At 37.2% G+C, this 27378-nt stretch overlaps 1 protein-coding gene across 2 annotated transcripts in view; it reads left to right on the top strand.

Annotated features, from left to right (window-relative positions):
* Nucleotides 1-27378, top strand: part of LOC131038224 (F-box protein SKIP5) — a 49002-nt gene that overhangs the window by 9562 nt on the left and 12062 nt on the right. The window contains exons 2-4 of one of the 2 annotated variants that reach the window (XM_057970581.2): nt 14016-14227; nt 14492-14570; nt 14655-14713. In XM_057970581.2, coding sequence (XP_057826564.1) covers nt 14016-14227; nt 14492-14570; nt 14655-14713 — 350 coding nt within the window. The remainder of the gene's footprint in view (nt 1-14015; nt 14228-14491; nt 14571-14654; nt 14714-27378) is intronic. The other variant, XM_057970582.2, reaches the window with a different exon arrangement.

The following is a 27378-nucleotide window of genomic DNA, read 5'->3' as shown; positions in this document are numbered from 1 at the left end:
TGTCACCAAAAGATGAAAGTGATTGATGTAAATATGGGCTTCCATGACCACGAGTGTGACCAATGGGACCCGAAGTGGACAATGTGGGATTCATTGCAGCTGCTATGACATCTTTTGTTTTTTGCCTTTCTTCCTTTTGCATATCATGCTTAACAAGAAGGGCCTTCATCTCTCAAATAATCTCTGGAGTTGATTTGGGGCATATGTCCACACCATATCCAGGCATTTGTGCAAGGTGGTATTTTAATCTATTGATTTCACCAGTCATCCATTTCGTACATTTGGTGCAAGTGACCTCCCCCTTTTTGTTTCCTAGAATGCCATATTCCATGCTTTGTCTTTTTGTCTTCCCGACCTTGGGGTTGCCCTTGGAGTTGGAGTTGAATTTGCCATTGCTGTTTTAACATGAAAAAAATAAAAAAATCAGTAGGGTTTTGTGGAATATCAACAAAAAAAATGTTAATGAATCATTTGGAAAAAATAGCATTCAAAAACAAGAAAAAAATATAAGGAAATAAGTTAGGAAGGGAAATTGAAATTTTTTTGGCAGCATATCCCCTTGTTTTTCAAGATTTTTTGGATTTTCAAAAAACGGAAATGAAAAAAAAAGAGAGGAAAAATCCTTACCTAGATCTCTTTTGCTGATTTAATCTTGTTTCCTCTTCTCCTTCAAACCCTACAACCTTGTTTTGACCAAGAAACAAACCCAAATGAATGAAAAAAGTTAAAAAAAACAAACATTTTATTACCTTGCTGGGTGTGTTTTTTGGGTTGTGCAAGTCCAATCAAAAGACTCGCGTGTCCAAGTGAAAGACTCACGTGAGTCCATGGGAAAGACTTGCGAGTCCTTGGGAAGGACTCGCTAGGACTGGGCTCACGAGTCCTTGGCGAGTCGACTCGGCCCGCCAAGAGACTCGTGAGTTCGTGGTGAGTCCACGAGTTTTAAAACTATGGTATGAAGTATTTATAGCAACTACAAGCCACAGTTGATCCAAGAAACTCTACGTAGAGATGAAAGGTGCCACACCCAGTGATAGAGGCTCACGTAATAATATAAGCTTGCTATTGTGGCGTTTTCACACATCGCCCCATTGCAAATGGGGACCTCAAATTTTTGCTTGATAGTGTAGTTGTTTTAGCTTAGTCTTCTAGTTTTGGTATCTTTGACCTGTTGCTTGTGAGGGGATGCAATGCCTTGTCGCTAGGATATGATCAAGTTAGGCAATCTAGCAATAGACAGGTCTCCCTTTGGATTGATTTGGAGTCTTTGCAGCTCTAAGTGCTTAGGTGATAGGTGAGTACCAAGATATTCATTAAATGATGCTTCACAATGTATTATCTAAGTTGAGTTGAGGTATGGGTCTCAAGATAGGAGAATAGTCAAGCAAGTAGGGCACTCTAGGGTTAGGATGAGGAGACAAGGATTGATCAAGTCTAAGTGGATAGAGAATGGATTTCAAGAAGATTACGAGTGAAGATGAGGGAAGTATGAAAAAGAGTACAAGTTGTTTTCGAAAATTCTAGGATGAAACCCTCACATAGGATGAAATCAACTTCAAGTGGCGATAAGGTTTAAGTGCAAGTGGTGATTCCACGACTTGCCAAAATTCACGATCATAGGGTGAAGTGCTTGATGGAGATGATTCAATACTTAGAATGATAATGAGAAGCAATACAACACCAAGTCAACCTTACAATGTGCTATCTCCCACTTGGTGAAAATAGTGAACTTGAGAAGTGAGAGTGAGTTTGTCCACCACCTCAAGGAATCCATGCCCAGACAAAATGCACACCTAGGCAGAATCCACGACATGGGTACCTTGAGGGTGATGTTGAGCGAAGGTGGCACTAAATGAATTCATCCTCAAAATCTTTTAAATTTGCAAGCATAAGTCTTAGATGATCAACTTGAGCACGTAAGAACGAAGGCAACTTGAGATGGAAGCTATTGAGCCTGTCCATGAGTTGCTAAAATCCACGCCTCACCAATATCCACGACCCTCCAAAATCCACAAACATGAAGTCTAGGACTTGGAGGTGGCATTATCAAATTTGTCCATCATGACTCACAAAAATCTATGACCCTCTTAAATCCATGACTTGTGAAATCCATGCTTGTCTATTAGCTAATTGGGGTAAAAAGCAAGTCAAAATGTGTGAATGTGGACTGAAGTGAAATGTGTAAGGGAATTGGTCCTCACCTAAACTTGTAATGTGTAGCAAGATACAAGATAGGTCCTGGTCGAATTAAAATAACTCCTCACAAAATGTGTGAAGGGAATACAATGAATTGTGTAAGATAAGGTCTTGACCCAAATCAAACATGTGGACCTAAAGTTGAATGTGTAGACCTAAATTAAGGCGTGTGAATAGAGGTCCTAAAATGTAATGTGTGAAGAAGACCTAAAGGTGGCATATGGACTTAAGCATCAAACGCGTAGGCTCAATGTGAAGTGTGTGGAATCATACGGCAAGCATATGAATCAAGCCTAGACCTAAATGAAATGTGTGAAGACTCAAAGTGAAACATTAAATAAGGGAAATTCAAGATCAAAATGTGGGAAATCAATACAAATAAGGCCGACCTCCTTGAGAAATAATTGCAACTCATATAAATGCACTGTGAGAGAGACAGTCAATCTCCATTCATTAAAAGGACATCCTAATTTGAAGTGAATTACATCAGCAGGTTGATCAACATCCAGGGGTTTCACATCAAGATAAGAAGCTTGCTATAAAGGAAAATAAGTTGTTTGGCAATACAAACAATAGCAACAGCAGTCACAGCAATGATGAAGTGAATACCAGCAAGGAAGCAATTCAAATCAGAAGCAAATCAAGGAGATTCAGCATAAAAGAAGATAAATCAGACCTGGAACAGTATTTTTTCTGATATTGAGGGTGTTTTTTGTCAAGTTTCAAGGTGATTTGTGACAACCTGAGATGAGTTCCATCATAACCAATCCAATAACAAGCTAAATCAGACTTAAGATACCAGTCGGTAGAAGTTGGAGGAGATATATGTGCTGATTTTGAACAATTTCTACATCTGAAAGTGGACATTTCCAGATTATTAAAAATGAAATCAGAATTTGTTAACATTCACTTTTCTGGAAACAGGGATAAATTTAGGTGTTTGTAATCCATTCACAATCATTATTGGGCGTTTTCTTTGTCCTTCAGGTCTGCTGCAAAGGCAATGCATGGAAAGATGGTGAAGAAGGACATCGCAGCAGCTTGCAGAGGTCAAGGTTCAAGGAAGGATGTCAGCATAGTCAATGAAGAGGTGCAGCTCATGATCGGATGCAAGACTCAGCAAGATGATGAAGGGGTCGAGATTCACTGGCATAGAGGATGAGGATCAGATCCAAGATGACAACAGGTGCAAGTGAAATGCAAGAATGAAGGAACTCGAGGACTACAAGTATGAGATATTGATCAAGGGTCAAGCATTTCGTGACCCGGAATCAAAAAATTCCAATGAGGATGGACGAACGATATCAAATAAAGATGATGCAATTCGGGAATATCTTCCAGCATCATCTCATTCATCATGGAGCAATTCAAAATGTTGAGTATCAATAGATATTGGTTAACCACAAGCATTTGTGATGATCAAAGAGATATACATGTTGAGGTAACTCACTTCCATCATCCAACTCAAAGAGGTCAATTTGTCTAGGTTCAATGAACTTGACTCATTCAAGAGTGGAGCATGTTACACCTTTCACTTCATCAATTATTGTTTATCGTACCTAACCTTGATTCCTATTGGTCAAGCATTAAATGGCCATTGATTTGGATTTGATCTTGGCCAGTTATTTGTGAAGGGAGCTCTATAAACGGGCTTGCTCTCCTCATTTGTAAGGTTGATAGATGCTAGACAATAGATTAGGAATAGATAGTTTAGAAGTTAGCAAGGAGAATAGAGTAGGAGGAGGAAACAAGATATTGTTGTAAAGACATGATGGAATAAATACTTGATTTTATTGAAGTTATGGTGGATCATTGTGTGTTATTTCAACTTGTTGCATGGTTTCTTTCTACTTCTTAATGTTAGTTAAAGTTCATTGATTATGATGGAGTAATGAATGGATGTTAGATAGTTCCTTGGTTCATACTATTTGTGGTTGGATAATTTTCAATTATAGTGCATAGTTAGCGTGAACCTCAAAATGTGCTAAGTTCAATTGTGGATATGTTTATTCAAGTTGCTCCAATATTTGGATGAATGTTCATGATATGAAAGCCTTTCATTTCCCTTGGAAGATTGCATTGGTTTTGTGTAGTTGTTGGCGACATGGTGAAGCAAAACTCAATTTGAGGAATATGTCCATCCAAGCATGATCAATTGTTATCATTGATCTTAAGATTAGATTAGATTCCTTAACCCTCAATCTCTTTTGTCTTTTGTTGTTTAAGTCAAATAAATTTCCAGGTTCCAACAACATTCAAGCATTCATGTACAATGTAAGTCCCCTTGGATTACCAACAATCACATCAACCATTGAGACTATCCACATGTCAAGACTTGATAGTATAAACCTTGGAGTCATTTCAAGTGATCACATAGTTCAGCATTTGGGAAGATTTTGTCCAAGAGAGGATAGAGTATTCAATACTCTATTTGTGTTAGAAGTGTCATAAAAAACACGTCAACACTTATGGCTTGCAATAATATCAAAGAAACCACGCCAAATTTTTATTTTTATTTCCAAATAGCCAAGATATATATGCTCATGCCAAGGTAAAAGACTTTCAACCCTGAAATCCACAATCTGCAAGTTTGTCTCATGTATGAAATTAAAATTTTTCCCAAACCTATCCATGAATGCACTGGAAAAATACCTAAAATGCTATATGTTAGGATAAAACCTCCAGCTGTTTGAACAATGCAATGCAACCATGGATCTTGGAGTGAATTTACCTCAGGATGGAATTGGGTTTTGATCCAATCACTAGAACCCAAGAGTTTTTGTCCTAGGGCACTAACTTGAAAGCCAAAAGCTCTCAAAGCTCTTCAAAAGAAACAATAAACAAAGCATATCTGAAATGAGGCCCAAACTATGCTTTTATAACCTTCTAGAGAAAATTTTTAATTTCTTCTTTTAATTTCTTTCAAATTTCCCTTTCTTTTTATATACATTTTCATATTTCCCTCTCCACTCAATTTTGACTTTAGCCCGGGAAATAATAAAGTGGCCCTCTTATAATTTTTCATTGACATAAAGAGGTCACTTAAAAACTTAGGAATTAATTACTTTTATGACTTTATTAAATAATTAAAATTAGTCATCGTGAAATTTACCTATATTTGACCACATAATTTTAATCATTGAATTATTTTCCAAGGTTAAAATAAAAGGGGACATCAGAATGTTGACCAGACGTTGTGAAATATGTGTTGCTAGACTGAAAGTGGTGACTGTAAATGCCATCTCAAATTTAAACTAGACACCATAGGAAGATTTGGTGAAAGCCAGCATTACCCCAAATACGACTTGTAATTGTAGAAAGCAGTATGGGAGCCCATTGCCAATCCTTCCATAAAGGCCTGGAAGAATGGACATCGATCTTATGGATCTTCGACAACGTCACATGTCTCTTGGTTTGGCTGAGAGAGATGGTATTGAGAAGGCAAATCATCCCATGTGAGTTCTCGTGGGGATGCAAGGCTTTGACCCAAGGTAGCCTTACCAGAGGAAGCCCTTGGTATTGAATGAGCATTGACCACCAAAGGTTGTGTTGGTTGAAGGATAGCCCCTCCTTGAAACCAGACCCAACCGAAAAAATCAAAGGCTTAACGGTTTCCCAAGCATGCCAGATGCTTTTGGCAAAAAAAGTGCCCTTGATATGCACAACTTCTTTCATCAAAAGAAGGGTTTGAAAACCAATCCACTTGTAGGCAGGTCCATTGATTGGAAAGCTGGAAGAAATACAATGTCGAAGAAGAATCTTTCGAGCCTCATTGCTAGAAATGGCTCAAACAATCCATTTGACACAAAGAGCCAAGCCTTGACGTTGGATAGAAAGAAGTCCAAGCCCACTAAACTCTTGTAGGAGACAACAAAACTCCTAGGCCACACAATGAAAACCTTTGTAGTCCTCATAAGATGCCTAGAGAAAATCGTAGAGAAGTCTCTCAAGCTTCAAATAAGAGGCCTTAGACAAAGCCCAACAAGAGGAGTAATAAACATGGGTAGCCGCAAGAATTTCAAAGTATACCTGAAATTTTCCTATGAGTGAGAGCGGTTTGGTAATCTAGTATGAGAGCTTCTTCTTAATTTTGGTGAGGACTGTATTCCAAAGATCAATTGTAGAGGCTTGAAAGGCAAAGGGAATGCCAAGAAATCTGAAAATTTCCCCATTTTCAATCCATTTCCAGCCATAGTTGAGAAGCTAAGATGGCGCAAGATGAGCAAATTGATGGTAACATTGAGTCTTGTGCCATTGAATAGCCGTGCCAGAGGCCGGTAGGTGTCAAGACATTGGAGTGCCTCCTTGATATTTTGCCCCTCAATAAGATTGAGAAACAAGTCATTTGCAAAGTGACCATTGACCAATTGGTTCGATGACTCAAACAAGGCAATTCCTTTAACCCTCGTGCAGAAGATGGAGTTTGCCAACAAATAGCTAAACCTTTCAGCAACAAGAACATACAAAGAAGGGCAAGAAGGAACCCTTGTCATATTGAGCAGTAAAGGCTAGAAGTCTAAGACTAATGGCCATTGATGGTGATACAAGTTGACATATCAACTAAAAGCATATTGATCGTTTGGATAAATTTGGGGCCAAATCCCAAAGCACCTTTCATAGCAAGAATGAAAGGCTACTCAATGTGATCATGTGCTTTAGTGAAGTCAATTTTTTGAAAAATGGCTATTTGCCTAGAATGATATGCCCATTCAATGCCTTCGTAGACAACAATAATGTTATCCTAGATGAATCTAGATTTATAAAGCCTTTTTGCTCAGGATGAGTTATTTGAGGAAGCCTATGGTGGATCTTCAGGGCTAGGGCCTTGGCAATGACCTTTTAAGAAACATTAAGCGGCCTGATCGACCACCATTTGCAAATGTCTTTTGGATCCCCACATTTAGGTAGGAATTTGATATTTCCTCATTTTATCAGCTTTCCTAAGGACTTGTTATGAAAGGCTCAAGGTAGACTTTATGAATTAGAGTTCACACAGCTCCACAAGGCTTTGTAGAATTCATGTGGAAAACAATCACATCTCGACACTTTATCATTAGCCATAAAGCTGACTACTTCCTTTAAGTCCTCTAGTGTAAGAAATTGCTCACAAAAGGACTTTGAGCTTTAGAAAGTTTGCATAGGATAACCTAGAGGCAATCTTGAAGAGCACGCTTTGGCTTGGGGCAAGGCTCATGAGTAGTGAAAACCTTCTCATAATGGCTAACAAAAGCTTGGAGAATATCTGGTAGCTTAGAGAGCACCAATTGGCCATCCTTAATTTTACAGATGCCTTGGGAAGAATGACAAGTGCAATAAGCAAGAAAGAACTCATTGGATGCATGGTCACCCGCTTTATGCCAATGAAGTCTAGCTTTTATTTGAATGCCACTTGCAGAACAACTATTTGCAATTTACTTTTGCTGATGAAGTTGTGCCATACTAACTTGCAAGGTAGGAGAAAAATGGCTTGCAACAAGAGCTTTCGTGGCGTGGCGAAGATCCGAGGTGGTGGCCTCCTATGATTGTCGACAAAAAAATGGTCAGTTGACGACCATAAATGCGAAGGAAGCATGAGGTGCATTGGATGGCACGATTCCATCAAGCAATCCATCTGGTTTGTTGAGGAGGATGACATTCAAGATTCCAAATTCGTCAAATGTGGGCTAGTATGGGTTGGTGTCTTAGCAAACAAAGTGTTAAAAAAAATTGGGTTTTGGATGGGCACATCGAGCTTGTCTGCTAATTAATGCTGTACTTGGTGTGGAAGTAGTGACAAGGTGGCCGGGAATAATTGTTGGGCAAATTTAGATAGAGCACTCGCTAGGTGCGACGAAAACTGCTAATTTGAATATCAATTGAATCCCTGAGATCTTGAGACAAGTGAATCATAGACCTTTTTTTGGGGTCAAGCTTAATAAAAGTGGTTTGGCTCAATGCAAATAACCTTCCCAAGGGAAGAAGCAATAGTTGGAAGAAGCCAACAAGGCAAGGGGAGGCCAGTAAACTGAAGCTATACTAGCACACCATTTGAGACATAGTTTCGAGTCCAAGGCTGAAAAATTAAAAGAGACAATTGGACATACCAAGGGTTGTGTTGAAAATGGCTTGGACATGGCTAACTTCAGCAAAACGAAATAGAAAAATCCTCTTGGTGAGGTTTTGAACATCATCAAGGTGAACCCATGAGGTGCCCAAGTTTTGGCAACCCAATCCCATAGCATATGCTTTCAGGGGGGGACCTCCCAACAAAGTAACCAATAAGAGTATGTTGCTCTAGCCATTGATATGCAAAATCAAAATCTAGGGTGGGTAAAACCACATCCGTGGGAGTTTCAGAAGGCATACCTCCTTAAAAGTTGTTGGCACAAATTTTTGGGGACGCTTGCTTGAAGGAGCCATTGTTCACAATTGCCAAACTATCAATCCCAACAAAAAACTATTGGGCTGAAGCCGACCGAGGCCATTTAAAGCTAGGCTTACAAATCCGACAATAAATACGATACGACTCAAGGTAAAACCATAGTGAAGAGCCCATGTATTCAGACAGAAGGCCAATCCTTTTTCTTATATGGCATTCCCCCTATTTTGTTTTGTGTAATTTATAAAATTTAATATATTGAAAATGTATCAATTGCTTATATTTTAAGTTTATCTTTTTTAATATTAAAATTTAATATTTGAAAATATTTACTTTATATTTTTAATTACTTATATATGTAATATATAAAATTTAACGTATTTAATATTTATAATTGAATTAAAAATTAATTTTTATTATTACAATGCATTTAAATTTGAAAATATTTACTTTATATTTTTAATTACTTATATATGTAATATATAAAATTTAACATATTTAATATTTATAATTAAATTAAAAATTAATTTATATTTTAATATTAAAAAATATATTATAATGCATTTAAATTTATTATTCGGGCGAATTTTGTCTTTGCCAAACTTGATTTGAATTTTGTCTTTTCCAAACACGAATATGAACACAAACCTTGTGACGTAGGCATACACATTTTTTTTGGTGTTAACTTTATAAGTGACATTACAAAGGGCAAAGGGCCAAAAGTTATCTAAGGAATTGGCACCTTCTTTTTTTGGAACAAGAGCTAGTAAAGTAGAATTAATTGCCTTGAGCATCTGTTTGTTATGTTGTGATTCTCTAGCCACTTTTAGCAGATCAGCCTTTATGATTTTCCAGAGGGTTTGACAGAATTCAATGGGGAAGCCATTGGGCTCAAGAGACTCTCTTTCATTTGGAAAACCACTGTCCTTAGATCCTCAAAACAGACAGGCTCAAGATGGGTTTTGTTCATAGATTCTGAAACCATACTTGGGATGCATTTAAGCACTTTTGACTCTCCTCTTCCAGGTTCCTGCTCCCTTGATCATTGAATAATGAGATAAAATGCTGAACCGCTTCTTTGTAGATACATCTTGGAAAGAGTCTAACTGAACCCCATCTGATGAAAGAGAAGAAGCAATAATGTTTCCTCTTCTATGCCCCTTGATAGAGTTATGGAAGAAGGATGTGTTCTTGTCTCCTTTCTAGAGCTAGTCAATTCAAGATTTTTGTTTCTAAAAAATGAAAAAATCTCTAACCGTAAGTCCCACTCAGAGAACACCTTTGACAACTTATTCTCTTCCTGTAGGAGGTTCGACAACATACCTCGTTCTCTGATAATCATAATAGTAGTAACTTTGTCCAATTGATGTAAATCTACTTTTTGACTTTGAATATGCTCCCAAATGGAGAGATACTGCATCTTTTGAGTTTTGATTTAACATATTGTAGCCTCTCAAAGAAGAATACATAGCTGTACCAAAAGATGGCCTCACTTCTAACTACCATCTTTCAACTAAACTAGCAAAATTAGCATCCCAGAGCCACACAAACTGGAATTTAAATGATGCCTTCTTGGGGATATTAAACAAAAGGAGGAAAATTTGATTGGCCAATGGTCAGAATCCTTCCACTCCAAAATTTCAGAATGAGAGTCTCAATTTTTGCCAATCCAGAAGTCTGAAACTAGAAATCTGTCTAATCTTTCGGAAATAGCCTTAGCCCCACTCCTCCTATTGCTCCAAGTAAAGACACCATTGCTTGGCTTAACATCCATGAAATTGTGGAAGGAAATGTTATCCCCAAACAAAGAAGGAGGAGGACCAAACCTACCTGTACCTCCTAGTTTCCATCCAAACTACCAATAGCATTGAAATCTTTAGCAATAATCCAAGGTAAAGAAGGAACTGAGGAACACATCTTTCTAATTTGTGACCAAATAAAACCTTACCTAGCAAATCGTTAGGGGCATAAATATTAGAGAGTAAAATAGCTTCCCCAATAACAAAGCTACTCGCCACAAAAGAAAGAGAGCTTCTATTCGCCACCCACCATCTCAGAGTAAAGTTTACATGACATAAACAAGCATTGCCACCAGCCATTCCTTGTGCCCTGATGCTCATAAATTAAATTCCTGGTAGCCTTTTGATGAGGAGTGCTACACAGCCCCCTAACATTCCAAGATATAACAACCATTTTTGAGGAGTGTTGAAGTGTGAATTTAATGTCTTAATAACACCAGATTCAACCAATGATTCCCCTATCAATTTCACTTTCTCCTGATTCTTTTTCCTTTCAACCTTGGCGGTTTTATCATTACCCCCCTTCTTAATGTTCTTCTGTTGTAGACCTAGTATAGTTAGAGCCTTCTTTTTATTGTCATCTTTTACCTCAGAGATAGACCCCATATCTGTAGAGATCTCCACTTTGCTTCCAATTGAAACTTTTCCATCCCTGCATCCTCACTTTCTACATCAAAGATACCCTGTTTCTTCTTGAGGACCCTCAAGCTGCAACAAGTCCTTGGCAACTAAAGCATTCTGAGATGGGATGCTCAACACCCCAGGATCCAAAGGAGGAACAAAAGGAGCAAACTTGATTCCTCAAAGGTGACACCTTGATTGGATAGCATCCCATCATGCTCAATTATTTTGATCTCCATGAGGATTTTCCATAACATCAAATTTATTGTCGGAGAACCCTCTTAGATTTTGTTTTTGAGTGCAGTTTTCAACTCTTGCTTTCGCGTGAGGCTTCATTGGAATAAACCCATGAACATTAGTTTGATTTGGGAGAATTGGAGCCTTTCCCTTTGTCTTTGGATTAACAACTTGAGAGTAAGGGAGGACTGTGTGGGCTTGGCTCCCAGCTTCCTACTATTTCTTTGAAGATGTCCATATTCATGACAAGTCCGACTACAGAAGGGAAGGGCTTCATAATCAACCTGCTGGATCAAGCTCATACTGCCTAGTCTAATTTCCACAGAGTCTGGAAGAGGGTTATTTAAATTTATTTCCACAAAAATAGGAGCATAAGTAGCTACCTTTCTAACCAAAGTGTGCCGAGATGGGCTCAATGGTTTTCCAATAACTGCAGCAATTGATTGAAGGATCTCCTATCTCCAGAATTCCCTTGGGAGCCTAGGTAACCAAATCCAGTCAGGAATCCTAGCCGGTAGCTTCTCCAGTGGATCAAAACCCACTGCCATAGCTTGATAAACAAATTCACTTGATTATTGAAAATAAGGACCTCCTTCGAATAATATATTATGACCTGCCATTCTAGTGAAAACTACCATAAAATATCCATTTGCAGCCATTTTTATCTCCATGTCTCCTTTTGAATCCCAAATTTTATGAGTCCTGTAGTCCAAAAATTGGAGAGATATTCAAAGTCCCATAAAGTTACAGATTAAGGCATTCCAAAAATTGGAGAGATATTCAAAGACCCATAAAGTTACAGATTAAGGCGTGCTCGGAGAGGTAAAGAATATCATCTACAATTGCCTCTGGATTGATGACTATAACTGGTCGGTCCTTACTTTTATCCAAACACCCATTGGATTTCAGACGGTTTGGCATCCTATTCTCAGATCTAGCCTCATTGGCTGCATGCAAGAGAAACTGGACAGGTCTATTGTGTTCAGCACCAGAAGACTCCTTCGGGTTTAAAATATCCTTGAAGGAAGGGTTAAGGAGCTTCCCCAAAACCCCACCAGGATCCATCCTCCTTACACCAAGAGGAAAACAACAGGAACAAATGAAGTGATTAACCCCTGTTAAACCCTATACTGTAGCAAGAATAAAGACCAAGTGCCCCAAAACTCAGCCCCATCGCCAGAAGCAAGACCAGGAAGGTGTGGAGTGATCACATGCAAAAGGAAGGAGTCAGGGTAGGGCCATATAAATCTACGTAGACCGGGAACTCCTCATGCGCCTGCATAACATCATCTTGCTTTCGCCTCGGTGCAACAATGTGACATAGGTGTACACCTTATAAATATTCTTATGCTTCATTATCTTACAGGTTTTTCTCCTTTGGGTAAATAAATATTCTCATGTTGCCTTTTTCTACTTGATCAACACATTCAACATCACAAGCAAACAGGTGAAGGTAAATAATCTTTTTCAAAGATCCATCCTGTTATTTTCTTGACCACTGCTTCCAAGGAAGGGAAAGTCTTCATGTAAATGTCGATGATTTAGGATGATCACTAAAGGATCCTCTTATTATATGCTTAAGCAAGGTTCTCCTGAGAATATGGAACCATTGTTTCTTGCAATTGTGCAAGAAATGAATCTGTGCTACAATTCTGCCACTTAGTACATCCAACATTCAAACTGTTTGTTATTGTCAGTATATTCAAATACTTAAATGTTTAAGAACATAGTTAGAATATCTGTTAGTTGAAGTGCAGTACATGGTAGGTCATATCTTTTGTTTGGTATCCTACTCTAAACTTGATCTTTAATTGGTTTAAATTTTAAAGTATAGGCTTGGTCTTATATTATGACAAATCCATGTGTGAGATAAATTGTAGAGTATTTTTGGGATACACTTTATTCATTTTTATATAAAATAAAAAAAATATACATTTCATAGCTATGCACACTTTTTTCATTTTGATATAAAAAATATACTTTTAATAGCTATGTATTAGGTACAGCTCACACCCTTGAATCTATTAATAAGCAGCCAGGAAAAGATCCTTGACCTTGTATGGCTGACTTCTTATGGCACAGCGAATCTTTAGATAAATCAATTTGGTATATCCAAAGGAAGCTCAATTATTTGCTAGGGGTTGCTGTATTTGGTTGCTTAAGTCAGACGGCAGTTAAAGGAAAGTTTCATTTCCATAGGTTGATATCCTTAAAAATCCATGCTTGGGAGTTTACCAAATCCTCCAGGGGTTTACCTTGTTTGGATGGAAAAAGGATGTTTGGTCAAATGTTGAAACTGTAACATACAATGACAATATAATGTTCAGCTAATTACCTATAACATTTTGTTTTATTGATGTTTTTAAATTCTGCATAACTTGACTCAAAAATAAATGTGGAAACCCTGCTTGGTTGATTGATACGACAAAAGCATTCATCTGGTAAGCATTTTACAAACTTGGATGCACTCAAGCAACTTACATTATGAAAAAAAAGCTTTTGGTAAAACTACATAATTCTTAAAACTTTCAATCTGAATGTTGAGGCAAAATCTCCTACACAACTCTTCCAAAAGCTTTCTCTTTATCTGTTCATGGACTGTTAAAACCTATCTTTGTAACTTACACGATTCTTGATTTTAGTGTAACATTAGTTTCATACAGCTACAGTTCCAATTGCTTCTCCTATATGCACATATTGCCATATTTTTGATTTGGTTGGTATTCTTTACAAAGTTACAGCATCATGTTGTGTTCTAAGGAATAAACCTAAAAGATTGATTAGTTAATTTCTTTTGGTTTCAGGATGAGTTCACTGCAAGTGTTACTATTACTCTTCTGGGTCTGAGGAAAATCTTATATGGCATTGCAGATCGATATAATGCTGCACGAGTTTGTTGTAGGTGGAGGCATTTAGCTTCAGACCCTCGCATGTGGTTACGTGTGGATAAGTCTGGTAGTGCTTTATGTGAGCCTGGCGTGTTCTCAACAATTGAAGATGCAGTTAGTGCTGCAAGGTCACTTGATTATAATTACTGTTTTTCATTTCATTGAACTTGAATGCCAGAAAGAAATTGAGAAACATGAGATATGAGTGAAATTTTAACAAGAGACCAAATGATCCAAGTTGGGGATGTAGCTTAAGAGGAGGGTTTACAGAATTGGCTGATGCCTAACAAGCAACTAGAGGCATGGTGTACCACACCATTAGAGGGTGAATAGTGTCGTTAATTTTACATATGATTTTGTCTTACTTTATTTATTGGCTGTCTAATTTTTAGGCCTGGAGATACCATATTGATCGATGCTGGAGCAGTCCATTGGGCCTATAATATTCAAATAAACAAGCCTCTTTGCCTGGTATGTGGTTTTTTTATTTGTCCATGACTTGATAGTGAGTGGACTATGTGGCTTAATTGGCATCTGGATATATTTTGTCTTCAGGTTGGTGGAGGTTCTTCGCCAGATGATACTGTGCTTGTTTGCTCACGGGGTTATGACAGGTACACATCTTGAAATTTCAGTGTCACTTCTTTGAAGGATAATTGTCTTTTTGGTCAATCTCCACGAATTAGCAAAGTCAATCAAATATTTTTTTATGATACATAAAAGGTATGTGTTTGGCACTTGAATTAGCAAAGGTAATGAATTAATGTACTTCTTCAATCTAAGTCTAAATTTTTGAAGAAGATTTATACCAAAATGCAACAGCTGAAAATGTACATTGGCTGAGAGATGTAGTGTGCTCTAGAGTTATTTAATCAGGAGATATATATTTTCACCGACTGTTATAAACCTCCCTATACCTGCTCAACAATGCTTGTTGTCTATACATGCCTAATAATGCTTGTTGGACAATATGCTACAGTACTGCTTTACTGTATTTCTAGGAACATAAGTGGTAGCATTTTTGTTGCTATGCTTTAGATGGATTTCTGAAGTTGATGACATTGGAGTATGATATAATCTGGTTGATGTTGATCATCAGTCTGAAAATTGATTTGATGGACCTATACTTACAGTGGACTGCAGTACAGTTTGATTTGTTGTGTCTTTGTATGCTGTAGTGCCTAAGGATTCAAAAAATACTGAAGTATTGATATCTCTTTCCAAAATCTGCTTCATAGTTTATAAAGGGATTTCAAGAGCATTCTGGTCTGAAATTGGATCTGTTAAGTTTGTATTAGCATAGTTGAACTACTCGCCAAAACCAAAAACTCGTCAAGGCCTAAAAAAAAAACCCGGGAAAAACTTGGCCAGTACTTGGCAAAAAACTCAAGAACTTAAAAAATTGCTTAAGCTTAATTAGAAATGCACTTTTTTCTTGCAAAATTCAATGAGAAGATGCATCCAATGAGTCAATAAATGAGAACACAAAAGAAACAAGCTGTCTAGATATATTTAAACGCAAAGTGGGTACAAAATTGCATCCTCATGAGGAATGCTGATGGCTGGAAGCAAAATGGTAAACAGTTTTTGTATAACTAAAAGTAAATACATCATTACAATTACATCTTCCTCTTCCCCCCTCTAATAAAAACTAGGGGAGAGGTAGAACTATAGGGTCTAGTCCTAGAAGTCTGCATTGGGTGTGACTGTGCCTCCTCGCTTGGTATGTCTGACTCGGGCTGTGGCTCGTCCTCCATCTTGGATGTAGCTCTGCCTCTAGCTTCTCTTGGCACTGGCAATGACTTCTCATCCTCCTCAATGTCATCTAGTGTGAAACCAAATTTACCCCCCTCCTCCTTCATAGTCTGCCTCTCCAAATCATTGACATCATCCTCTATAAACAATGGAGGCTGCTCCAGTGATGTCCAATCACTGTAGGAATCTATATCATCCAAATTAATTGGACTAGCTGCTGCTTCCTCTACCTTCCTTATGCGCAACCGAAGATTATATTGAACAAAGACAAGGTCATTTAATCATTTTTGAGCTAACTTGCTCCTCTTCTTTGTTGAAGATGTTATAGCTACTGTCGGATTCCTCTGACCAACCTAGCTAATCCAAATGTCTAATTGGCCTATCAGCCTTAGACATTTGTGTGTATTCAATTTACTTGTTCCTGTTAATATGTTCTTAACTTACAGATCAAATAGACTAATTGTGATTACCGATTTGTTATTCTAGTAATCATTGTCATGTTTACTATAGTCGTGTATAACCTATTAACTATCGATTCTATTTTGTTATCGGGCTGTTTAAATCAGTATCGGTTATTCATAACCGATTGTATGTGATCCTGGTTGAACATAATTCCGATTATATGAATTAGTTTGTAACAAATTAATGTAGTGAATGGCCATTGTGTCTCTTCATAGAGTCATGACTTCATCGAAAGCCATTGAGTATCATATATTTACATAGCATGTTTCCTTTGGAGCAGATGATACAGTGATACAATAAGGAGTTAATATACAGCAGTCTGTGAATATAGCAGTGCATGATTATCACCAACTTGGAGGAATTCAATAACCTACAGCAATCAATGATCACTAAAGATCGTGGCTATAGATATAAACCCAGCAGATCATATATATTATGACAGATTGAATCACATTCAATTGTGACATATACACACATTAGTTCGTGAGATTCACTCACAGCGAATTCAACCTATATTCTGCAGATTGGATTCATATCATACATAATTTGAATTAATATCAAACTGAGATCAAAGTTAAAATTACCTACTTGTTAAATCTGATCAAAATTTAACATTCTTCGTGTGGATGGCCTCAAACAAGCTCCAATTGCGCTCACAGTTGGATGAACTACAAGGCTGACATAAGATTCTGAGGGCAAATTTTTTGAGATTTGGGGTATTTCCACCCCAACTTTGACACCAAGCATTTGCAAATTAAAATATTGAAAAGTTAGAAAGCAAAGTGAAAAGTGAAAACATTTTTTATCAATTTATCAATTACTTTAGACCCCAAAATTCAAATGGCAAATGCTATACTTGGGGTTTGAGTGGTTCTTCCTCTCCTGGCCAGCTCTGAAGAGAATAGCGTACCCCTTGTTCCTCATAATTTTGGAGTTTGGCCACAATGAGGTCTCTCACCTCAACCTCAGGTATCATTCTCTGAATACATGTAGCGAGGCCCTCCATGACCTCTCCATTAGGATTTGAGTAAGAATCCTTGAACTTAAAACAAGTGTTGAGGAAGTACCTTGCTACATGAATGGGTTGGTGGAGCTGATTGTTCCACCTCTTATCAATAATTTCCTAGATGGGATCAAACTTGAGTCTATCTCCCTTGTAGTAATTTTTGATAGACTCTTTGGCCCTATCCATGGCCTCATAAATATAACCCATTGGGGCTTGATCCCCATCTACCAAGTGGAGAACTCTAACCAAGGGCTCCAAAACCTATAATTGAAAAATGCAAATTACAAAAAGATTAATTAATGAAGTTACAAATTAGTAATAAGAGACTTGAATCAAGAATAATTAAAAATTCAAGTTTTGAAGTTACCTTCACAGCCTTTTGTGCAAAATGGTTGTCGAAGACTATACATGCAACACCCTCTCCTTCAGGCTTCTTTGAATAAGGTGAGTCTAGCCATGCTTGACTCACAAACATTTGTTTCAAAGAAGTCAATGCACCAAGAATGCTTCGCAACATGAAGAAAATCGTTGCAAACCTTGTGACACTGGCTCTCACCAAAACTCTCCCTCGAGTGTGCTCTCTTATCAAATGAAGAACCCAAGGATGATTGTAAATATATTTTGTGATCCTCCTTGCATCTTCCACAACTGGAATCACCCAATCAAGTTTTTTTATGTCTTCCAAAAGAAGGTCAAGGACATGTGTTGTACAAGGTGTCCGAAAAAGAGTGGGGTGCCTATCTTGGAGGATTCTACCCGCTGCCACATATTTTGCTACATTATCCGTGATTATTTGCACCACATTCTCAACTCCCACCTCCATGACAATGTGCTCCAACATTATGTTGATTTCAAGCAATCAGATGTTAATCTAGTTACTTAAATTATAATCAGACTGAGAATAAGCAGAAATAACAAATAAAGTACACAACACAAGACGCAAGTACCTTGGGAAAACCTCCCTCTTGGAGGAAAAACCCAGCGTCAAAGATTCAGATCAGTTCCTTCTATTTATAAGCAGATTACATGAATCGGATTACTTGTCTGATTGTAGTGCCAATCTAGGGCAGACTGAACCAAGTATATGCAGCTCTAGTATATCTTCAGAGAGAGCAGAATATTGACACCACTTGGAGAAGGAGATCGCTGAAGGATAGAACACAACCTTGCTCAGCAAGCTGTCCAATGGATTCACTCAAGGATCGGATAGACTTGCAGCAGCATGAAGATTTATATCGCTTTCTTCCTCTAAGTTCGCTGACTGAATTTGCATAAGGGTAACAACACTTGATGAAGATGATTCATTGTATTTGAAGTGTAGAATGAATCTAAACAAGATTAATGTTCAAGTTTTCTAGGTCGGCTTTAACCAAATTGCCAATATTTTACATATTTTAATTTGCACTTTTGGCGCCCAATTTGGGGCTTACATAACTTGCAAGTTGTAACACGTTTCCTTTTTGGGCCCAACCCTATTATACATGAATCGCTTAACCACACGTTTCATTTTGGTCCCAGCCCTATTAGACATGAATCGCTTAACCATATTACAATATGATAATATTTTAATTGCCACAAGGCAACATTAAAATATGATCTGAACTAGCTATCCATTTCAACACATTCCAGCCAAAGTCTCAACATTTTGAACCTTGTTGGAGGCATCCACCGATTTCAAGAACACCACATTGTCCTTGCAAGCAACCAAAAAATTAATAATGGTGTGGTTTTTGCCATCTGTCCACCCATCAGAAACAATGGTGCAGCCATATTTTCTCCATTCTTTTCTTTGGTCTTCCACCACTTCTTTTGCCCTATCAACTACATTTGTGAGCAACCTACAAGAACAAAGTGAAATTAGGTTTTAGTACACAATTTTGATTTAATAAACAAGAAAAACATTTAAAAATGAAATCAAGTGGATTATTTACTAACCTCCCACCCAAGTCCTTGCGAGAAGGGCCTTGTACCTTTTTTTTTGAAACTGCCATTGCGGTAACCAAATTTAGCCAATAAGGATTGTCTGCCACTTTGAATGGGATGTTGTTGAAGTACCAAAAATTGGCACATGCAATGTCTGTTTTCTCATGTGCCTCCCTATTCCATCCAGTTGCTTCTAATGATGGTTGTGCTCCAGGTGTGTCGCTAGGCACAAAATAATTACCTATAGACTGTGTCAGTGATGGTGATGTAGTAGGTTCTCTAGTAGAAGAAGCAGAAGTGGTGGCCAAGTTGGTGCTGAGTTTACGGATACGTGGGCTACGACGAGAGCCCACTATGTCCTAAAGTGCTTCTTTTTTTTCTTCAATGTCAATTGAAGCACCTTGAGATTCAGCTATGGCTGCTCTCATGGCTAGTTTTGCCCTCTCCCTTTGCAATTTTTTCTCTTCCACAGTTGAAAGTATGGCATTAATGTCTCTTTTTATTTCTTCTGTGGCCCTAGGATATGCCCTAGCATCATGCTTCTCGATGCTTGCAAGGTGGTACTTGAGGCGATTTATGCCTCCATGAAATATTTTTTCACATTTAATGCAAATCACCGACCCAGGTTTCGGTTCTTCATAGGCATACCTCCAAGCCCTATCTCTAGCACCTTTAGGACGGGTGCCTATATAGCCAGATGGGCATGTTTCTAGTGGCTAGTTATACCTTGAATTTGCCATATTGAATTAATGGTTAACTGTTAACCTACACATACAAAGTGAAAAGACAAAGTTAATATGTTAGTTAAACAATTTAGCAAACTATCTAAATTAGTTTAAATAATTTTAGACATCATTCAAAGTAAAAAAAAATAAAAAAACTATTAGGATTTGATTTTTTTTTTGAAAAACTAGAGATTCTTCAAAAATAGGGAAAAATTCAACTAAACTTGTCAAACATAGTGTTAAATCTTGTTCCAATGACTCTAAATCATTTTTGACTACTTAGGAAAGATTTTCTATTCATCTAGATGCAACAAAAAATAAATAAAATGTTTTAAAAAAACAGGAAAAAAAAATCAGAAAACTTACCTTGGAATCTGATTTTTCTTCAAAAACCACCTCAAATCCGCTTCAAATCTGCTTAGAATTGGCAAGAATCGATGGAAATCAGTTTGCAAGTCTTTGGGAGGGTGTTTTTCCCCTTCTCAGCAAAATACAAGTCAACAAATGATGAAATAAAACTCATTTTTGCCCTTTTTTTCTTTTATGCATAGGTGCACGAGTTTTTTCACGGACTTCACCGAGTTTTTGGTGAGTTTTTTCCAAAAACTCAGCGTATTAATGGCGTTATTACTCGCCAGGGAAAAATACTCACGAGTTTTTTAAAACTCGGTGAGTAGTCCAACTATGAGTATTAGTAGCAAACTTTGTCATTTGTTCTTATTGAAACTAATCCCATATTGATTGCAAATGGACATCTAAATCAAATCTTAGAAGATGATTATTAAATGAAAACAGAGGAACATATACACGCAAGGACCTAACCACTCAAAGTGATTGAACTCAACTGAAAATGGGCATGATGATATGTTGGCCCCAGGGATTTCAAGAATTTTTCCTAGGCATTCTGATCCAAAATTGGATCTGCCGAGTTAGTATTAACAGCTATCTTAGTCAATTGTTATTTGTTGAGGCTAATCTGATATGTTAAATGTTGAAGTGAGCACCCAGGATCATTAATCTGCAACACCAAATAACCTCCACAAAACGAGACAGAAGCAACAATAGAAGATGCTATTTCAACAAATCAAGAATACAATATATGATGATCATGTACAAAAATGATGTTAAAATGCTAGAGGTACCTTCCTTATATAGGCAAGGTAAGGGCATAAGATTAGACAAGATCATGACACATGTCTTAATCTTATGACATGTGACAACTAACATAACAAATATTAAGTCCCTAGAATTCAAAAAGTAATATGAAAGATACCAGACAGCACAACACAAGCACTCCCAGCACATAAACAAATTAAAAGAAATTTTAATCAACTTAAGAAGCACTTGATTTGGAAAATCAGTGGGATTGTTCAATACAATGTCCAGACTTAATATATATTTGATCAAATTACAGATGCCTTCCAGAAAAATCAACTTCCAACACACAATCAAACTGGAATAATAGATTACGCATGGATTCAATGCAATTTGAAACATCATATAAATCTTTCACAACTTTTAGTCTAATATCTTCTTTACAGGGGAGTTTCAGAGATTGAAAACTTGTGGCTATGAATAGATCGATACAAGTCGATGTTTGGTGTTGGAAGTCACCAAAACTAGTATTGCACCCCTTTGTATTATTCCAAGATAAGCAGCTCCCAACAGGATAATTCCTCACGTATCTGGCAATATTGCTTCCTTCAGTTGCAGTTGGTTTGATCTCAGAAATAGCTGCGGTACTCTCACGGTAATGATATCATTGACCAATATTTGAAATATAGCAAAGATTAATATATCTGCTTGCAATAGAAATTACACTATTTATTATCCATGGCCAGTATTAATTCCGAGCCTCAATGGAGCCCGTTAATAGTTGCCTTTGGCAGTATGGGTGAATGAAACCGGTAGAAGCAATTGCATACTCTGCTATGAACATAAGATCCAATCACCAATAGATATGTTCTGTATTTTCCTTCAGAACATTGATTTATCAGACCCACAACTATAAAATCGAAACTTTGCTCATTTTCTTTTCTCCACCACTATTTGCCACCCGACATAACACTCCACACAAATATTATAATGAATCTTGGACTCCTCAATTATAAGGTGCCCCTATAGCAGAGTCAGTCCACTAATATCAATTTATCTGCGATACTCCTCAATCATGATCTCACATTATTTATTTGACAATATAGTGCATTCGCCAATATAAGTTTAGAAATCAATAAACCTGATATCAAGGTTAAATAAAATATTTCCAGTCTTTACAGCCCACCAACTTATAGTATTAATTAAAAGTGGCCAAAATCAGAAATATCCATCACACAATCAGAAAAGTAATAATCTTATTCTCAGATGTAACAACTTTGTTTCATAAACAATCCCTTACAAATTTGTCTGCAATGGAGACTTCACAAATTTGCCCAGCTGTGAACTCCATTGCGAATCCACCACTTGGAAGAACTAAGTTTTCGTCCAACCCTTTTGATCACTGAAGGTTTCTGTCCTCAGTGATTAGCTAATGCAAAACATCAGACAAATTCATCATATCAAGCATGTCTTCCTTTTTCCATCTAGCCTCCTTATAAAGAACTCCAAGAAGCATCTAGAACATTAGGCCAACTTGGCTGACTAAAATATTAATTATATTTTGGAGAACCTTATTTAATAAAGTGACTTATTTAATTTTATCACTTTATTTTATAATTAAATCAATTAATAAAAGTCATCCTTAATAAATTAAATTAATTTTTGGACAACTTAATTAATTAATTCAATTAAGCACTTTATGAAATTTTGGGAACATCACATAATAAAATAAGATAAGATCTCGTCAAGACAACTAAGACTTCTAGAAAGATTCCTAGGCCTTAAGTAAACTAACATGTGAATAGGTCCCATTAAGTGTGAGAAGCACACAACAAATATTGATAGGAGGATAGGGGTGTGGGAGGGGGTGAATTAGTATTTGAAAAAATTAAAACTTGAAACCCCAAAAACAAGCATAAAACATGAGAAATAAACTAGGGAGAGTCGGACACTAGAATTTCTCATGGAAAACCCTTTCGGGTGAAAAACCATGGCATTAACAAGCTCTTATTAATCTCAACAAATAGGCACCAACCCAAAAATACAAAAGTGAGCTTCAACTCACAAAGGCCACCAACCCTTTCAAAGCACCAACTTCAACCTTTCAAAACACTATAAATTCTATCTGATTAAAATTGCTCAGAAGTATATTATTATTCACTCTGCTGCATCCTCTATATTCACCGAAATATGTTTCTTTAGATTTTCAAATATATCTCAATGATCATTATCTTGTCCATTTCTTTTCAGAAAACTTTTCAACAGGAACACTTAACACACTAAATCGTAGGCCCCATCATATTCGTTCAACACTCTCCAAATGTTATGCACCCACAGATATCTTCCTATCAACTTCAAGAATTCTCATATATCCAAAAAGAAAACATCAGCTTTTCAAAAACAGAAACCAACACTTAAAAAAAAAATAGTCCGGTAACTTCTGTTCAATCACATCCACCATACACACCACCAAATTTTTAATCAACACAATAATGATCGCTGTACTCTGTTCTCCACGAGGGCACAAAAAAATACTCATAGCTTGTGCACTACTGAATAATACTCTTTAGAAAAAAACGTATATCTCAGAAATACGTGTTTTTACAAATCTTCCATATACACAACCCTGCTAAAGAGGAAATTCGCTGACGCCAAAAAAAGGTTCAAAAATGATGCCAGGAAAAACTTTTGAAGACTGTTGAGACATGGACCAGCTAGGACTCGAACCTAGGACCTTCCATACGCTGCTGGAGTGCTCTACCATTGAGCTACTGGCCCCTCTTGGACCAGTCCATCGTCGGTCCGGGTGTGGCTTATTTCCAACACCAGCACCCCTCCTTAAACCACACCTCTCGTGTGCTTGGGTCTCCTAGCCTGGACCTGGCTCTGATACCATGTTGAGACATGGACCGGCTAGGACTTGAACCTAGGACCTTCCATACGCTGCTGGAGTGCTCTACCACTGAGCTACTGGCCCCTCTTGGACCAGTCCATTGTTGGTCCGGGTGTGGCTTATTTCCAACACCAACAAAGACCACCCCACGATTTTTTAACAAAGAAATAATCACACAATTCACCCGTAAATCATCTTTTTCTTCCCACACTTTTCACCCAATACATGACAAGGTCATATCCATAAAAAAAAATTCATCAGGTTTTAAAAAAAATACCAAATATAGCTACTTGTAATGAAAATTAATTTGATGCAGAGAAAAACGAATAAGGAGACGACAACAAATACGCCCAACAGATGAAGAGTAATTGCTTAGAAGAAATATGAAGATTGACTCCAAGCACCATATTGAAGTGCACTTCAATTAAAAATGATTCCCCCTGATTTAAAAAAAAAAATGGCACGAACATGTCTTATGATCATTTTCAATACGCCCAACATATGAAGAGTAATTGCTCAGAAGACATATGAAGATTGATGCCAAACACCATATTGAAGTGCACTTCAATTAAAAATGATTCCCCTTGATTAAAAAAAAAATGGCACGAAAATGTCTTATTATCATTTTCAACTTGCACGACTTCCACGATTCATTAAATCAAATACTTGGTGAAAGACGACAACAAAGAATTGAAATAGAATTACGACTTCCTTGAAACAACACCAATAAATATTTGATGCAACTCAAAAAGATAACCGAAGGCTAAAAATAAATATCCGCCACCCTTAATAAAAATTTGTGATGTAGCTTATAGCCTCTATAACATGGTCGAAATTAATATCAATAGCTACATTGACTATTCAAGGATGACATTTCAAGAATGGCCCGGCATGAAATCTGACTAAGCTGCTGACAAGAGACAAGTAGGCACACACACTGCCGATGCAGACACACACCTTGCTCAACCAGACACCCAAGTAGCTCCAACAAGCATACAAGCACCTCAAGCAGGTAACCAAGCAGCTTAAGCTGCTCAACCAGTCACATAGGGAGTTCAACCAAAAAGCAAACAACTCAAATTGACCATAATGCATAATCAACATCTTTACAAGCTCAGGCAAACCTATGACATCAATGACTGATATAAATCTGCAGTTAACCAAAACTGATACAAATCTATAATTATACTTATGAACATGGAATAGGGGCATAAAATAATGCAAGAGATACTTCCCTTGAACTATACAACTCTTCAATGATGGAGTGAAACCACTCCTAACTTCTGTCTTAGCTTTTCAAATGCATATCTTGGCAAGGGCTTAGTAAACACATCTGCAATCTGATCTTTATTAGAAACATATTCAAGTTTAACTTGTTGATTACTAACTTGTTCACGCAAGAAGTGATACTTGATAGGAATATGCTTGGTTCTAGAGTGCAAAACAAGATTTTTAGATATGTATGCTAATAGCACCTGTATTATCACAAAAAATAGAAATACGATGATTGGAATCCACCTTAATGTCTTTCAATGACTGCTTTATCCAAAGAACCTCTGTGCAGCAAGAAACTGCTGCAATGTATTCTGCTTCAGCTGTTGAGAGAGAAACAAATGCTTCTTTTAACTATGCCAAGATACTAAACACCTCCCGAGGAACAAAGCACCTCCACTTGTGCTCTTCTTATCATCAACTGAGCCACTCCAATCTGCATTTGTATAGGCTATAAGTGAGAAATCATTTCCACTAGGATACCAAAGCCCTATACTCCATAGTACCTTGAAGTATTTAAAAATTCTTTTAATTGCATGAACATGTGTTTCCTTAGGAGCAGCCTAGAATCTAGCAACATATCCTACAACCTGCATTATATCAGGTCTAGTGGCTGTAACATACAACAAACTTCCTATCATAGACCTGTAAAGAGTTTGATTAGCATCAGAAGAGTCATCATCCTTACTAAGTTTGCAACCAGTCACCATAGGAGTGCTTACAAGAGTACATTTTTCATTTTTAAATCTCTTCAACATCTCTCTAATGTATTTAGTTTTGGAAGTAAAAATACCTTCCCGAGATTGATGAATTTGAAGCCCTAGGAAGAAAGATAACTCTCCCAACATTAACATATCAAACTCCATCTTCATGTCGGTAGCAAAGACTTCACATATCTGTTGACAGTCACTACCAAAAATTAGATCATCAACATAAACAACTACGATCAGCATATGTTTACCTTCCCCTTTAACATACAGGTTGCTGTCCGCTATGCCTCTTTTGAATCCCTGTTGTCGTAGATAACAATCTAGCCTGCCATACTAAGTACGTGGTGCTTTTTTGAGGTCATAAAGAGCTTTCTTCAGCTTGCATACATAATCTTGATTTGTTGATAACACAAATCCATCAGGCTATTCTACAAAAACTTCTTCATTCAAATTACCATTCAAGAAGGCAGATTTAACATCCATTTGAAAAACTTTAAAACCTTTAAAGGAGGCAAAAGCTAAGAACATTCTAATTGCCTTTAAACGGGCAATAGGTGCAAAGGTTTCATCAAAATCAATACCTTCAACCTGGGCATATCCCTTGCACACTTACCTTGGCTTTTTTCTCACCACTTGTCCATCCTCATTCAATTTATTCTTAAAGACCCATTTTGTGCCAATCACATTCTTGTCCTTAGGCCTTGGGACAAGTTCTCAAGTTTCATTCGTTTGAATCTGATCTAACTCTTCTTTCATAACTGCTACCCAAGATTTGTCTTTTGCTGCCTCTTCAAAAGTTTTGGGTTCAATCATGGACAGCAAAGAAATATCACGTGAAGGTGTTTGTTGTATTAAATTGATTATCTGCTGTTCCACCCTCTAAATGTATACCAACTCCTTCATTTTGATTGTTTTAAGCGGTATTTCCTACATTGTTACTTGCTGTCCCAACTTGCACACTAGTAGAAGTTGACTGAACAACACTTTCAGCCTCACCATTCTGTAAATCATTATCATAACTTTGCAATTTGTCAGAAGAGTTAGCAATCTCATGAATTTTCACATTAGTGCTCTCAACTATATTATGCAATCTCTTTTTAGAACATTTATAGGCTTTACTTTTTGAAGAATATCCTATAAAATACCCTCATTAGCTCTAGGATCAAATTTGCCTAAGTTATCCTCATTTCTCTTAATATCACAAGGGCTGCCAAAGATTTTAAATTGCTTAACAGATGCTGTCTTACCATTCCACGGTTCATATGGTGACTTCTTGTGCTTAGTTCTAATCGGACCTCTATTCTAAATTTAGACAGCTGTATGGACTGCTTCTTTCCAAAAACAATTACTTACCTTAGATTCATTCATCATACTTCTCGCCATCTCTTGAACTGATTTGTTTTTCCTCTCGACTACCCCATTTTGTTGAGGTGTCCTA

The sequence above is a fragment of the Cryptomeria japonica genome, chromosome 10 (assembly GCF_030272615.1).
Source record: "Cryptomeria japonica chromosome 10, Sugi_1.0, whole genome shotgun sequence".
NCBI lineage: Eukaryota > Viridiplantae > Streptophyta > Pinopsida > Cupressales > Cupressaceae > Cryptomeria > Cryptomeria japonica.
Note: the sequence above shows the minus strand (reverse complement) of the source record. Positions and strands in the feature narration are given on the sequence as shown.